Below are 15276 nucleotides of genomic sequence, written 5' to 3'. Positions count from 1 at the left end.
TGAACTTCTCCAAAATGCTCTCAAATGAATACTTACGCATTTCTGCTAGTCATTAGCTCTCCTCTAAACAAAGAGATTAAAATATTGTAATTTTTAACAGTATTTTACTCCCAATAAAAGCAAACTTCCTTCTTTTTTTACTCCCCCCCCCCCCCCCCCCCCCCTCCTTCCTTGAGACATTTGCACTTCTCTCTTTAATTTTTCTTTAACAGAATCAGATCCTATTTTCCTCTGAACAACTTCCCTTTTTCTTAAGGGCAGCCATGGGCAGCTAGTCCTGGCCCAATATTGGTCTCATCTCTCCTACTTTCACTTCAGGGCTTCAGTCTCTTCTGGCTGACATCCCAGTCAAAATGGGATGCAGGGAACTAAGCCCTTGCGTGATGGCTTTCACTGTGCTTGAGTTGCAGCTTTGGTTTTCTCAAGAATTGGAAGAAAGGGCCTTTTGCAGTGCTATAGGAGTGTGGTTTTGGTCTGTTCTGTATGGCTTTAGAAACACCTCCAGACAGATGCTCTTCCTAGCCCAGCTGCGTTGCTGAGCTTTCTGCACATATTCATCCCGATGTCTTTTTGGGGGACATCCTTCTTTGGGTTTCACTGCAGCACACAAGGCTGAGTGTTGGCAGCATGGCAATGTCTGACTCTTTAAAACAATTTTTTTTAAAAAAAAAAGTATTGTCCTGTGAAGATCCCCAAATGTGAAGCTATCCTGTTTGGTAACACACTGGGAATTTTGCAAGTTGAGATTCCCTGTCGCTTGGTTGTGTTTGCTTTTCATCTTATGGCTTAAAATCAGAGATGCCCTAATGCTGTTTTGTATTTCACGATATTGATTTTTTTTAAAGCTGTCTTCATTTAATATTTTTTTCCTTATGCTTTTCAGACCAACCTTCACATCATCGATGTGAAGAAAGAATAGATGCAGAAATTGCTTTTAGTTAGAGAGACTGTAATTTACTCTTTCGCTACAGGGGGAAAAATTTGTTACCACAGAAAAAAGAAACATGTGAAAGGCCAAACAGTATCTGGAGCTGTGTGAGCACTGGGAAACGTAGATATGTATTTTTTTTCCTTCTTCTTCCCTTTCCTAGTCAATTATTGGATGCACTCGCCTGTCTAGGCTGTGACCTTCCAGAAGGGCCCCCTCCTCCAGTCCCCCCACACGACTTGTCAACACATTAGTCATATACAACTCAGCTGATGCCAAACGGACGCAGTTCAGCCAACTATTGAGAGGCAGGATATTCTGCTGCCTTCTTCTATTGGTCTCGGTTTTTTCCACCGTGGAGACTTGTTGGTGCTTTAAGACTGCGGAGGGCTGGGGTTAGCGCTCCCCTCCGCCGCGCCGGGAGGCAGGGGAGGTTAGCGGCGGGATCGATGTGATTAGAGCCGCAGGAGAGGGAAGGAAGATGTGCCCGCCCGCTCGCCCGCCCGCCGCCGGGCCGACGGGAGGTGTGTGAGGAGCCGGCTGGCCGCGGCTCGGGGCTGGCCGCTGCCGGGGATGCTCCTGTGCTGGCGCCGGAGGATTCTGTCACCTGTGGCCCTGCCTCCGCCAACCTGCGGGCGCCTCCCTGAGCCAAGGACACACCTGGGCGCCGCGCTCCCGCCTCCCGCCCCCGCCGCCGGCTGCCTCTTCCCCCGCCCGAGAGCCGGGCGGCGAGTGTCGGCGGAGCCGCGGGGCTGCAGGCGGGGCTGAGCGCTCGCTGGGCGGACGAGCGGCCCCGCAGGCTCCGAGCAGCCACCAGCCGAGGGAGGCGGCGGCCGGACCCGGTGCGCGCTGCCTGGCAGCTCCGGCCCGGCCGTGGGCGCGGCGGGCGAGGGCGAGCCCGGAGCGGGGAGCGGGGGAGCGGCGGGGGCATGTGGATGTTGGCCGTCGCCTTGCTCCACAGCATCTCGCATGGTGAGCGCTGCCGGCCCCCGCCTCGGGGCTCCTTCCTTCCTTCCCTCCCTCCCTCTCGGCTCCTCGGGAAGGGGAGCGGGTCGCGGTTGTGCCTTTTGTGTTGGACGCGTCGCGCTGGCTGCCGGCAGCCGCGAGGAGACGGGCGAAATTGCTCTGTAATCGTTTAAACTCGCTTACCTAGCAAAGTGACAGCCCGGAACCTAGCCACGTTACTGTGTGTCTGCCTCGCTGGGAATAAGACGGTGCGCGGGGAGGCAGGGATAGGGGTGCTCTTTCTTTCTCTCCTAGCTGGAAAAGTACAGAATTTTTTCGCCAAGTGCCGTAGAAATCCGTCTGAGTACACGGGGATAATTTGAAGGGCTTTCGTCCGGAGCGGTTGCGTTGAGATATTGCTTCCTTCTACGTGTTCTGGGCTCATTTATTTATTTATTTATTTGATCAATCGCCCTGTGCTTTCACCTAGCGAATTTATATATCTAGTTAAGAAGTAATAGGTTAAAATTATTTCCCTTTCATCTGCTCACTAAAGAGGTACCTGTTCCGTATTTTTTTTTCCCCTCTCACTCATTTATGTAAAAATATGCACGGGTAAGCATTACATCATCTGAAAATGTTGAAGACTCTTTCAGTCAATTATAAAGTTAGGAAGGGGGGAATTAGACTGGAGATAGAATAAGGGTAAACCTATTTGGGGATTTTTTCCCCCCTCCCTCTTTTTTCTGCCAACTCTTTAACTGACATACATTTATCACAGTTTCTGGGGGTTTTATTATTTTATTTTATTTTTTTAAATAGTGAATGGGGCTATTTTGGAACATTTAGATGTATGTGATTGAAAACCATGTCATACGTGGAAGCGTGTTTAAATTGCATAATTCTTACTAAAAGGCGTATTGGCATTGCAGTTTTAAGGACAGAAAACAAATGATGCTGTAGTCTGGGATTCCAGCTATTCTGTTTCATTGCCACCTCCTTCCCAGGTCTGAGAATGCAGCATCGCCTGTAATGCATTACATCCTGACAGTTAAGTCAGAAAGATTAAACACACGATTCTCAAAATGGGCAAGGTAGGTAGAATAGGGAAATGTTCTCGTATTGAATGAACGGGAGAGAAGCACAGGGCAAAGCGTAAGATTTTCCTGGAAGATACAAATAATTGAATCCCTAGCAGAGGGCGAGGGATGAATGCTGGATGAGGGTGCCTTCAAATCTACTTAAGTATATGCTGGATGAGAAAATACATTGACAGGCATGGGCAGTCCAGTGTGAATAGCAGGATAGATCATAAATTAGATGTGGATCGTAAGTGTGTGTTTAGGGCTATCTTAAAGTGCTTTCGTCTTCTGGCTGCCACAGAACACAAAATTATTGAAATCCCCCAAACTGTAAACTTTTTTTAAATTTTGCATTTCTTCTAGCATTAGGACAACTACAAGAAGTTCTAACAATAAGAATTTCTTTATTTCTGTATGTGTTTTTGATAGGCAGCTTTCTTCCTTTCTTTCCATCCTCTTCAGCCAGATACCTTGGAGAGAGATGCTGTTCATAAGACAGACAGAGTCAGCCCGAAAGTACGTGCTCTTGCCAGCACTACTCATTTAAAACAAGATTTGCATAGGAAAGACCACTATTTCTGTCCAGAAATCTTATATCTTTTAAGAAAATCCGAAGAGATGTTTATTTTTGTTGGCTGTACTGGTGCTATGGATTTTATATTGCAAGTTAGTTAGTTCCCCTTCCAGGGGTTTCTGAAGAACAGACTCATTTTTTGCTTTATGAGGCTGAAATACTCTGAAAATCACTTTCATTCATTCCCTGATCCATGAAGTCAGTAGCAATTTCACTTTCAGTATCCATGTGTTTTTGGATCACAGTCAGACATGAATCTGAATCCCAAAGATTTTTGTACTTTTGATAGTATAAAACGTAAATGATAGATGCATCTGCATAGGTTCTATACTGCCATGCAGCAACTTTTGTATGTTTATGACTCCAGATTACTAAAATAAAGTGGGTTTGTGTGGTAAGAGTCTAAAATGAAAGCGTTATAGAAATATGTGATAGATGGATCAACGATTCTTTGCAACTTCAGAAGCATGTTTGGTTTTGACATCATACTTGATGTCCAAACGCATATGCATTTCGGATCTTTTTTTTAAATGAATTTTTTTGAAAATGGCACCTATCTTCGTGTTAAGACTGAATAACTTGGTTTTGCTTATTAATAATGGTTATTTGGACTATCACATCAGAGCCAGGAGCCGGAGAATAATAATTTTAAAGGACTTGAGATTTGAATGCAGTGTCGTATCAGATCTGTATCTCTTTGGAGGAAATGACTGCATATATAAATAGATATGTCACGTACACATTTATTTTCATTATTCTGTCTATAACTATATCTGAACTCCATTGTGTGAGAGGCAGTATTCTTTCATGAGAGTATGGGGGGGTGGGGGAGGAGGTGCACAGCCTACTGAAGGTTGCTTGGCCTCTGCCATTGCCTTCTCTGAACCCCTTATGGAACCATACTGCACTTACTTAGAGCATGAGCACATGAATGAGTGGTTTTCAATTAGGTGTTACATCTCATTCTAATTCAAAACTTAAAATGGGTAAGATTTGTTCATGCTTATGTTCCATTTGTTGTTGTTGGGGGGTTTGGGTGTGGTGGTTTGTTCTCCCCCCCCCCCCCCCCCCCCCTTCCCTCCCCCCTTAAGGAGACAAATAGCTTAAACCCATAATGTGTGACTTTATTTTTTTTAACCCTGTAGTTGTCACCTTGGTCTACATCTCTGTTGAAGATAATGGAAACCATCTGAATAACGATAGTAAGGCTGGCCCACATATTTCCCTACAGTCACTCAGCACAAGTACATTTTGTCAAATTAGATACCAGGCGTGTCACTGGGTAGCTTTTGTGTTTGTGAAACAGCTTCCTTTTGGGGACAATAAAATACTGACGTGCTGTTATACCCAATTAGTATTTCTGAAGCCTGAAACAAAAACCTTCCCAAATACCTGGTTGGAAGCTTTTGGATTTTGCAAAGGCTTTAATCTCTCATTGCTGTGAGTTTGGTAAAAATACAGGTAACTATTAGCCGTGAATGCATTGCAGCCTTAGTAAGTGTGTGGGATGATACAGACACCGGTGGGAGCTGTGCAGCTAAATTTGCCACTTTGAAATCCTGAGTCATGCAGTTACAACCCTGAGCATTACTTCTGGTTACCTTCAGGGTTACTATAAGTGTGTTACCCTCCATGTTACTATACCCAAGTACTCCAGAGGCGAGCGCATAAAATCAACAGTGAAGGTCTGCTGTAGCCTGGTTGTAATTAATAAGGGGGCACTTCACCAATTAGAGCAGGAGGGAGAAGGCAGTGGACAGCACGAGGGGAAAATGGCCTCATGGAAAATACTGACACTTTATTATGATGGCTTCGATAAAGTTAGTTCAGAATTAGGATGCTGTTACATCAATGAGTCCCTTTTGGTATTGTTTAATCCCTGGCGTAGGAATGCTGAACCCATTCGCAGGCTTCTCTCTGACTGCATTTCTTATATGCCTCTTGTCCATCGATGTTCTGCTGAAATCCATGGAGCATCAGGAGGCACCCGGTACAGTACAGATGACACTAAAAATAAATTTCCATTAAAAATGTCTCCTGTTTGGGTCCTTTCCCTGCCCGATGCCTATCGAAAAGGGCTTTAGCAGCACGCTAGATGACTGGGAAGGATCCCGCTGAACTGAGAGCAGGGGTTGGGCTGGAGAACGAGTAGCGAAAGCAACGGTGGTGGTCACGATGCTCTCCAAAGGAAATGGTGACTCTGGGTGTCGGGGATGGAGCATTTGAGGAGAAGCGCGAGCAGCTCTTTGTGTGCGTTACGGCGGGTTTCTGCCCAGCCTATGGAGAACCCTTACCTTAGAAAGTTCAACGCAGAAAGTGTTTTGGCTTGTTACATGTTTGTGGGTGGAAGTGCACAGCCGATGGTGTTTGTAATCTGGTGTGACCCAAGCTGCGAACCAATGGCCACGAATCCACCTCCAAGTGCCGGGGAAACACTGTCATAGCCAGCCAGCCTGTCCGAGTGCAGCGGGCACCTCCGCGCCCATTTCAGAAGCAGCAGCGCTGCTCCTTTGCTCGGGGTGTACCGACCCCCCCCCCGCCTTTCCCCTATTAGTCCGTGTCCCCCCCCCCACCCCCTGCCATGCTGTGGGGCTCCCGGGCGCTGTTCCTTCCCGCGCCGGAGCAGAGCGGGCAGTGACGCGCTGCCTGCGCGGCGGCGGCGGCGGCCGGGGACACCCGACACTAGTGGGCAGCAAACCACGCGAGTCTGGCTGCGCGTCCCCAAGCCCCGCCAGCGGGGAGGAGGCGTTTTGGGGCTCGGGCTGTGGGGTTTGGGGGTTTTGTTTGTTTTCCATCAACGGCCGCTGAACTTTTTTTTAACTGGCGGGCTTTTCAACCGCCGCCTCTCCGCAGCGCTGGGTCGCGGGTGTGTGTGACAGCCGGGGCGCTTTCGGTCGCGGCTTAAAAGCGAAGGTGGTTTCCACAGACGGCAGGAAAAAATCAAACCCCACCGAACCTGCTGAACAGCAGCTCTGCTCCGTGATTTCACGGGCAGCGCTGCCGTAGCCAGCAACGCTCAGAAGCTGGTTTTTAGTTTTGCTTGTCCTTGAGTAAACACTTGTCATTTAATATGCAGATAAATTGAATTATTCAGGGAAGGGGAAAAAGAAATAATCTTGTGGTATCTTGATGAGTCCAGAAAGTTCCTCCAGCTCGTGAGCTGTGCAAGGCTCTGGTTGCCGGAGCGCATGGGCACAGGTTGGACCTCAACTTTTTGTGTCTTTGCCTGCATCCATCCATCAGTGTCTTAACAGATACACTGCCCTCTCGGGTGTGGGGGTTGTTTGGGGTGGGGAAATAATAGCCTTTACATTTTTAATAAACATCAAAGTGACAAAAAAAAAATAAAAAGAGGCAAAAGCAATGAAATTCTATGTCAGGGTGGGGGGCTGGGGTAGTGGACTAAGGGCAAAATAGATGGACATCTTTTATTTCTCCTTAAAGTTTACTCTGGTAAAATAGTTAAGATGTGCATAGGATCAAGGCCTGTCCTAAGCCTTTGATTTTAATTGGAACATGCCCTTTAGAAGTCTCTGTCTAGGAGTCTTCCAGATTTGCAGCGGGAAAGATGCGAATTCCAGCTTTCACTTTAAAAGCTGGAGAAGGCAGGGAAACATACTCAATCTAATTATTCTAAGGTACAATTATTGGCCTTTAAAAAATGTTATTTATTTTTTGAGTCATTGAAACTCTAAAAGTACTAAAAAATCAATTTAAGCAATATAGGTCTGTAGATCAGAATATTTAATTATTTCAAGGTGAATGTGTAGGTGTATGCAGTTAAATTACTTGTTTCACAATACGGTTTGAGATGTTTCACAATCCTTTACAATCAGCACTTCCTTTTCCTTTAACCTATTCTGAATTCAATGAAATTAAGATTTCAAATTGCGTTGATCTTCAAAAGAAGCCCTATCTTCTCAGTCTTCACCTCCTTGTCTCTTAAAAGCATTTCTTCAAAAAATTGGTGTTTTATTACCATTAAACAGGAGGTTTTTCACAGGAGCCTTTCACAACACAGTATTTTAAAGCACTGAAGAGAACCTCTTTAAGAACAAGCCACCAATTCCTCAGGTTACTTGCTAGCACTGTAGGCTTTTCTTGCCATTGCTTTTTTTTTTAATACTGCCATTCAAAAAAAAAAAAAATCTTATTACCTCATAAGTATTTGTTTTCCCCATAAGGGCATTGGATTACTCATTCAGAAAAAGAGAAAGTAGGGTACATCAATATATATCTTTCATAGTGGAGTGGGCAACAAATGTTACGACACGTACTGAAGAAAGAAAAGCAAATGGGTGGCAGATAGGATGGTAGAGATGAACCAGTCTTCCCAGCATCCCTATTTAAGCTATTTTTACTTAGAAGGCAGGGAGTAAGATTTAAGAGTGAGCCAGCAATCCTATTTATAGAAAGCCATTTTTAAATGCAAAGGCTTCGAGAAAGAGAGTCACCTCCATACTAAACACCAGCCTCCCTGGAGCTTCCTAGTAATTGAGGGAGAGAGCAGCCCAGCGACCCGAACTGAATGACTGATGTGCCTCTGCTGAAGCTTCCAGAAGGACAGACCCTGTGTGAGCGTGGGAGCACAGGCCACAGGGCAGCCTGAGAGCACATATGGAAGATAGCATCTAGCTTATGTGTATGTGCCTTTATATCTGCCACATTAACAAGGACCACCTGAGAAATTTGAAATTTAAAACCTCTACGTGTGTCCCATCATGTTAGCTGAAGACCAGCCCTCTGGGCTCTCAGTCCAGTATCTCAGGGATATACTTACTTCAGAGGTTTTCTTTTTTTTTTTTTGTTTAATATATATTTATACACACATGCACATATGAATGTATATCCATATAGCTTGCAATTGCTTAAAAGGTATGGAAAATCTGGCACTTGCTTTGCTGCCCAAGTATACTGATGCTATTTTCATCCAATTAATTACACAGTAATCTCATGCAGAAAATTTATGGCTTAAGATTTATGTTTGTATTGGGCTAAAAATTATTCTTGGTAACTTTCTGTCATCTAAAGTAATTTTTTTGAGTAAATTTTCGGGAGCCTTCCAATGTTTTAAGAATATCATTGAGATCTTCCTTGAAAGGCCAGGGGATCTTTGGAAGATAATTACCTAGCACTATAGCTGGGAATAGTTGCCTGTCTACATAATCTACTCACAGGGATTCTATTGCTAAGACTGTAGGGTTACTCCGTCTAAGTAAATATCTGTTGGCATGAAATACTCCCATGTGGTTTTGCAAATGAGTGATTTAGGCTAAGCCTGTGTCCTAAGGGTGTTTGTCTCAGCTTGTTAGTGTGGCAGCCCTCCATGGCCCCAGTTTATAGGTGCCACAGAATTAAGAGACTCAATGGAAGCTGCCTTGGAAGAAAGGGTTTAAAACCCCCTGAGTGCCTTCAATTCTGGTCTTCAGAAGCATGACATGTTGTTCAGTAGAATTTCCTAGAGGTTTAGTTGTTAGTATGGAGTTCAGATACCAAAAAGAAGTACTTAACATGTGGATCTGGTTTGAGCTGACAGAGGAAGCTAGCCAGGGTATGGATAGATATGGAGGAGCCCATATGTTGTTGCTACAATGGACACCAGACTGTGCAAATGGTGCAGATGATGTAAGTGCACCAAAATGCTAGTTCGTTGCTCTTTTCTAGGCCATGGAAAGGTGATATATAAAATGTATGCTCTGGCTCTTGCTAAATCTTCTTCCATGACTGTCTTTTCTGTCAGAAATCATTGTGGTCAGTTGCTCGCATTTGTTTTAGGGTTCTCTTTAACGGTGTTATCTTCTGAAGTCCTTGGGTTTTTCTGTAGGAATGTTGTTTGGAATTTTGACCCTGATAGTATTGTGAATGGATGAACTCAGGCTCTTGAACTAAAAGGCGAGCATGTGACATGCTACCAGTTCTGGCTTGAGCTAAGGACAAGCCATCCTTGACGAAGTCCTCTTTGTTATAAAAAGCCGATTCTGATGTCCCTTGAGTGGGATCTTGGTGTCATTCAAGCAAATCAGGTTTTAGGTGGACTCCAGTTCAAACAGAAAAGGCCTCCTCTGGTTCACCATCCAGAAGGTCCTGCATGCACTGCTCGTTCTCCAGCTGACTCTTTAAACTCATTAGGTAGCTTTTCTGTGGGGCAGTTGAAGAGCTATTTGACTCACTATTTTTAGACAGGTCAATTGTATCTTGGGTTACAACTGCAGCTGTGAATCAAAGCAAGGCATTTGCTATGTCATGATATGAAGGAGGTAATTTGGGACACTGTCACTGAAGTAAAAGTTCTCTAGATGTGTCTATAGACATTCAATGTAGAGATTTTTTGGCACATTAAAGCAATTCCCAAATGTCTAGGTTAATGATTTGTGTTATTCTAGTTCAAGCTTTAAGCTGTATGTATTTAGGAATCGTTCTTTTGTATGTTTCTTCCTCATTTAGTTGTGTGACTTGAACATTTATCTTCCACAACGACAGCCTTTTCCACAGCCCTGTTCTGTGGGGGTTATAGACTTTTATCACTGTAAAGAAAAAAAGGAGAAGCATAGAGTGTAAAGTTCATCTTGCTATGGGACTTGAGTGATGGTTGATGCTTGCCATGCTTTTTGTTGTGTCAACTGTGGCTGAAGCTTTCTGTCCTCAGGTTTTTGTAAACAGATACTTTAAAAACTACAAAATGATTGTTTAAGGGAATGGGAGGGAACAGGATTTTTGGTGGGGAGGGTATGACAGGAAGATGGGAGTTCTAAATTATTCAGGTATCTAGACGGCATTGCAAGGCATGATAAGAAGAGGAAGGGCACTCAGAGCCTGAAGCCCTGTGGGACAGCAGGAGGGCAGTCTCTGAAGGCCAAGTCTGACCTAGAGAGCTTATGATGAGAGGCTCTGAGGCCTCTTGGCTTCACCGTTTGCAGTGTCAAAGCCAAGGCTGGACCTGTTCCCTTGTGAGCAGAAGCTGTGGATGTGGAACAAAACAGCACGTGGCTTTGGGATTCCCTATTGTTGGTCCCTGTGATGCCATCTTCACTGCTGGTCTGTGCTGGGGAGGAAGCTGGATTCTGAATCAACCACACTGTGCCTAGTGAGGGTATAGCTCAAACTCCCACTGCCCTTGTCCTCACTTGGATGTGTTCAGCTTTTCCTTTGTGTCTGGTAATGCTATTTCATCTGCGATATAGGCTTAATCTGAGGCCTACAACCATTCCCCTCTCCACCTTGTCCTTACAATTGCCCGTATTTATTTTGGTAGCAACAGTATTTATTCTGTCCCTAAAAGCTTTTTCCCCTGAGGCAACAAATGGATTTGGGGGAGTGAGGGGGATCAAGGGCAGAAAGCACTCTGATGAATGTCAGTGCGGCTGTAGGGTAGGATGCATGAGTCCCTTGTCTGAGTGAAGGAAGGAGCTGAGCTTCTTTATTGGGCAGGAGGGAGATAATTAATCCTCAGAAAAAGAGGCTGAGCTGTCAGAGTTTCAGAGAAGCACTGGCAGTCGTAATTTGCTGTTCAGCTGTTGGGAGCTGGAACCAGCAGGTTTGGTGCAGTGGGGCCAGCTCAGCGCATGTGCCTGAACTTCTGGCCTTGCTGCCAGGGCCCTCTCTGGGTGCAGTCTCCCAAGAGCACTGCTGGGCAGAAGAGGACGTCTCCAGCTCACCAGGTTGCTGCCCTGCTGGAGAGCAGCTCTTTGTAATTGGAGAGCTGCTTGCTCAGCAAGCCCTAAGGAAGACTGTACAGATATGGTGGGAACACAGCCTGGAGCAGGGAATGGGGATTTCTTTTCTTTTTCTTTTTTTTTTTTTTTTTTTTTTCTTCTGGGGAAGAAATGTAGGTTTAGGTTTTACCTTTTCTATCCTGGTCTAGAGTAAAAATCCTGTCCAAACTCCTTTTCTCTACTGTTTTTTGCCTTTAGCTAGTGTGTTCATGCTTGAGGAGGGGCAGTGCAACTTCAGAGAGATGTGACTGTCCTGCTAAACCGCTACATGCGCTCAAGCTGCATTTGCTTCACTAGCAACAGAGCTAGAGGCCTTTTTGAATGCTTTAACCGGTGGCACACACAAAGGCAACGCAGAGGGAAAGAAGCGCCTGTCTGAAGACGTTGTAGCTGTAGCAGTTCAGTGCATATTTACTATGTTCAAAAGTTAGTCCCTGGTGGATAAAAACATTTACAGTATTCATACCACATCTCAAAATGCATTTCTGTAGAAGAAAAGAATGCTGATTTTTAGTAATTAAAATAGGAGCTAATGAGTTTTTAAAATCAATTTTCCACAGCTAAATAATAGCAGTCTGACAGCTACATAATTTCAAGAAGTTCTGAGAACGTTTTGGATCAGTATGTTGTGTTTGTGTCAGACACGTTCAAAGATAACAGCTTTGTTTGCCCTGTATGTGAAGCAGTTATGCTTCTTCCCCACATCATCTCTGCTATTTTCAGTCCCTGGTGTGGATGCACATTGGAGTAATTGGTATAGGGATTAAGGCTGGCTGAGCACCTTAGCTCTGGCATTTCCTAAGGCATGTGCGTTTGGCCTTGTGCTCAGGGAATTTTATTTAAAATAAGTAGCATGTATTAAATAGTTAGCAAGTGGAAAGTGAAGGTGTTATGGCATGGCACTGTGCTGGTACTCTTATGGGTTTAGAAAGTGGAAGATATGGGGCGCTGCACTTCTGATACCAGCAAGAGATGCTGCCGTTTGGCTCTCTGCTGCTCTCTCAGAGGACAGAAAAAGAAGAGAGATTTGGGCATGGGTTTTTGATGATGGTGGTTGTCTTGTGTCCCAGTTTATCTCATGACAGTGATGCAGTCTCAAGTAGCATTACCAACTCTACATCTCTCCCCTCATATCTTGCTATATTGTAGTCTTTGTGAGGTGATGCAAAATTTACTGGTTTTGCTTTTAAGTTTTTGCTTGGAAAGAAGCAAGCAAGAATTTAAAGCTAAATAGTAAAATCTCTTGAGAGAGATTTTAAGTGACAAGTAATTTCATTAAAAAGTTATGATTTTTTTTTTTTAAATGGACTCCTTGTATGTTGGTAGCAATCTCTCACTTTGAGCCAGGAATGCACACATTACAGTGGTTCTACCTTTATGCCAGCGAGAAACTAATTTATTGCCTTTTATTGGTTCATCTATCAGTCACTTTTCTTATTAAAAGTGTGACAATGTTTTAAAGTGATATACAGCTCTTTGTTGCTTGATGTTTTCTGAAATCACCACCTGCAATAGGGAGTTGCATGCTATGCTCGTAAAAGCTTCCAGACTGTGCATACTGAGATCCTGGGGTAAATTGGCCCTATACTGTAACTGGTAACCTTATTTTATTAATGTACAGTTATTTGAAGAAGCCAAAAAGATTATTAGTAATAGCTCTGGAAGAGGGATGTAATCAATTTTAATTAGCTCACAGTTGAGCCCTTATGATCTGGTGTCTTTAAAGTGTAGGTAAGCAGCTCATCATTTTGCTTCCTTACATAATACTGCAGAAAACTTTTTCCAAGTTCAATCTTCCCTTTAAGTGTTGCAGTTCAATAGATTTAAATGTTTATAATGTCCGGAAGAGTTATCGGAGAAGATAAACACTTATTAAGAATAATTCAATTACATTATTTTGTTTAAAAAGTCAAACAAAAGAGACCTTCTCTTAAGACCCTCCCATTTGACACTCATCTTCCTCCTTCCCATGCAATTTTCGAGGCCTCTTTCTGTCTGTACATCTCTTCCTGCCCACTCTCCAGGCACAAGTGTCATTTGACTGTACGGTAAACACCAGGGATGATTTTTCTGGTCTCTCTAGACTTTTGCTTTTCTAAAGTAGCATGATTTTACCAAGAAAGCTAGACAATATTACACAGAAAATGTCCCTTAATATCTCTTTCTTTCCCCTTCTTCCCCGCCCGGAGCCAAAAAAACCCCAGCTGATTGAGACTAATTACTTCAAATGCAGTTTGTAAAAGGACGCTAATACTTCGCTGTATCCCTGAAGGTCATCTAAACGATCTATAGTTAAACATTCATGTGGGAGACTCCGGGGGGAAACAGTAAGGGATGATTATAATGGAAGCACTATGGGCTACCATGTGTACTCATGCTCAAGTCTTCATACGGCAAACCAGGGTAGTGCAGTGCTCCTGTGGTTTTACAGCCCTCCCTTAAATCTGAATAAACTATGCTTTGCCAGCCCAGCTTCAACATCTCCCATGCTGGAGAACTGCATGTGATCTAGGACTGGAATATTTAAACTGCTTCTTCAGCACTGCTGTCCTCAATCTCTGTTGTATTTTATTAAGAAGGGGGGAAAAAAGCATAAGTATCTGTGCACAATCTTGCGTCATTAAAATGTGCTGGGTGCCCAAGGTGTTTCTTCGTCTGTTCCTCTAGCAGCTTTTCCCCTCAAGTGATTATGCTAATTAGTGTTTGATCAGATGATTAAATTATAATTCGATTAATCCTATGTGCTAAACGCTCTGAATGCATTTCCATCGCCTGAATGCCTTGTGCTTAAACGTTCCTGTTGGCAGCTTGATACGAGGCTCTTGCCTTTTCCCATACCTAATGGATTTTCTGTATGAAAAACACTACGGTTCCTTTTGAGTTTGGGAAATGGAGGAAAAAGGCTTTTTGTTTTCCTACTCTATTATACAGAACAAGAAATACCTAGGTTCCCCCTAGATGATCTGAATGTTCTTAGAGATTTAAAAAAAAAAAAAGGGGGTGATGGTGGAGAAAAGGGTCCAAGCTTTTTTTTCCCATTAACATATGCACATCTCCTGTCTCATTCGCAGCTTGCCAGGGCAGAAAAACTGTGGTACAGCTAAATCCTCTGTCTGTTTCCATTCTGGGCTGTATTTTCCCATTTTCAAAGCTGAATATATTTTAGTTCAGAAGACTTCTTTGCAGAACAAATTGTTCTGTGTGTGTGAGAGAGGGAGGCAGAGAAGGTTGTTTTTCCTCCTGCTACCTGCTTTGCCCTCCCTTTTCATCCAGGTTTATTTTTGTGTGTCGTTTGTAGGAGATAATCTCCAGCAAGTGTGCAGAATGGAGAACGCACTGAATGTGTAACCTTGGTGCCACTAAGCGGTTAACGTTTAGCTGCAGTGTTGCTTTGTTTTGGGGATCCTGCATTTTTAGGTTTTCTAGTTTCATGTGATGAGGTTTTACATATTGGAGAAAAAGAAAAAAAAAAGAGCAACTTTTGAAGAGGGGGTACATTAGGTTTGAATAATAAATATAAATAGGTGTTACACAGCTTGATGTGTTAACTGACTTCTCAGTTTTTGTGAAGGTAGGATGTTATCCCTGATCACTAGTGGCTTCCTCTGTCGGAGGCTATTTGATAGCAATGAGTGCCCCGAGTTGAGAGAGAAGATGCTAAATTTAAATCCTTTAGTTTGTTTCCATTCTACAGTGGAAAAAAAAAAAAAAAAAAGAACCAGCATGGAGCAACCTACCGCCCTCTCTTCCTCTCCTGAATTTATCTCTGGGGAAGTGTGAAACAGATTGAAAATAGGGTTGCCAAAACCTGTCTAGGGGGATTTTGCTTTGCTGTACCCCAGGTGTGGGAAGGTAGAGCAAGGGAATAGAGATGTAAAGGATGTTTTTTCTTCCCTTTGTTTGCCTTAAAAAGTGTTGGAGATTCATAGAGCTCCTATAATATCTTATTTCTCTTCTTTCAGGCTATTTAGGATACAATTTTACCTGTGAGGTGAATGGCATGTTACAATTTATTACCTGCTATAAAACAACATG

The 15276-nt window shown here is 43.7% G+C and overlaps 1 protein-coding gene across 1 annotated transcript in view; it reads left to right on the top strand.

The window, feature by feature from the left end:
• Nucleotides 1-1857: 1857 nt before the first annotated feature.
• The window catches only part of DSCAM (DS cell adhesion molecule), a gene marked incomplete at both ends in the record, with an annotated part of 461919 nt that continues 448500 nt past the window's right edge, over nt 1858-15276 (top strand). The window contains one exon of the mRNA XM_084272693.1: nt 1858-1900. Within this exon, the coding sequence (XP_084128819.1) occupies nt 1858-1900 (43 nt within the window). The remainder of the gene's footprint in view (nt 1901-15276) is intronic.

This window comes from Gallinula chloropus, assembly GCF_964237585.1.
Source record: "Gallinula chloropus genome assembly, chromosome: 1".
NCBI lineage: Eukaryota > Metazoa > Chordata > Aves > Gruiformes > Rallidae > Gallinula > Gallinula chloropus.
Note: the sequence above shows the minus strand (reverse complement) of the source record. Positions and strands in the feature narration are given on the sequence as shown.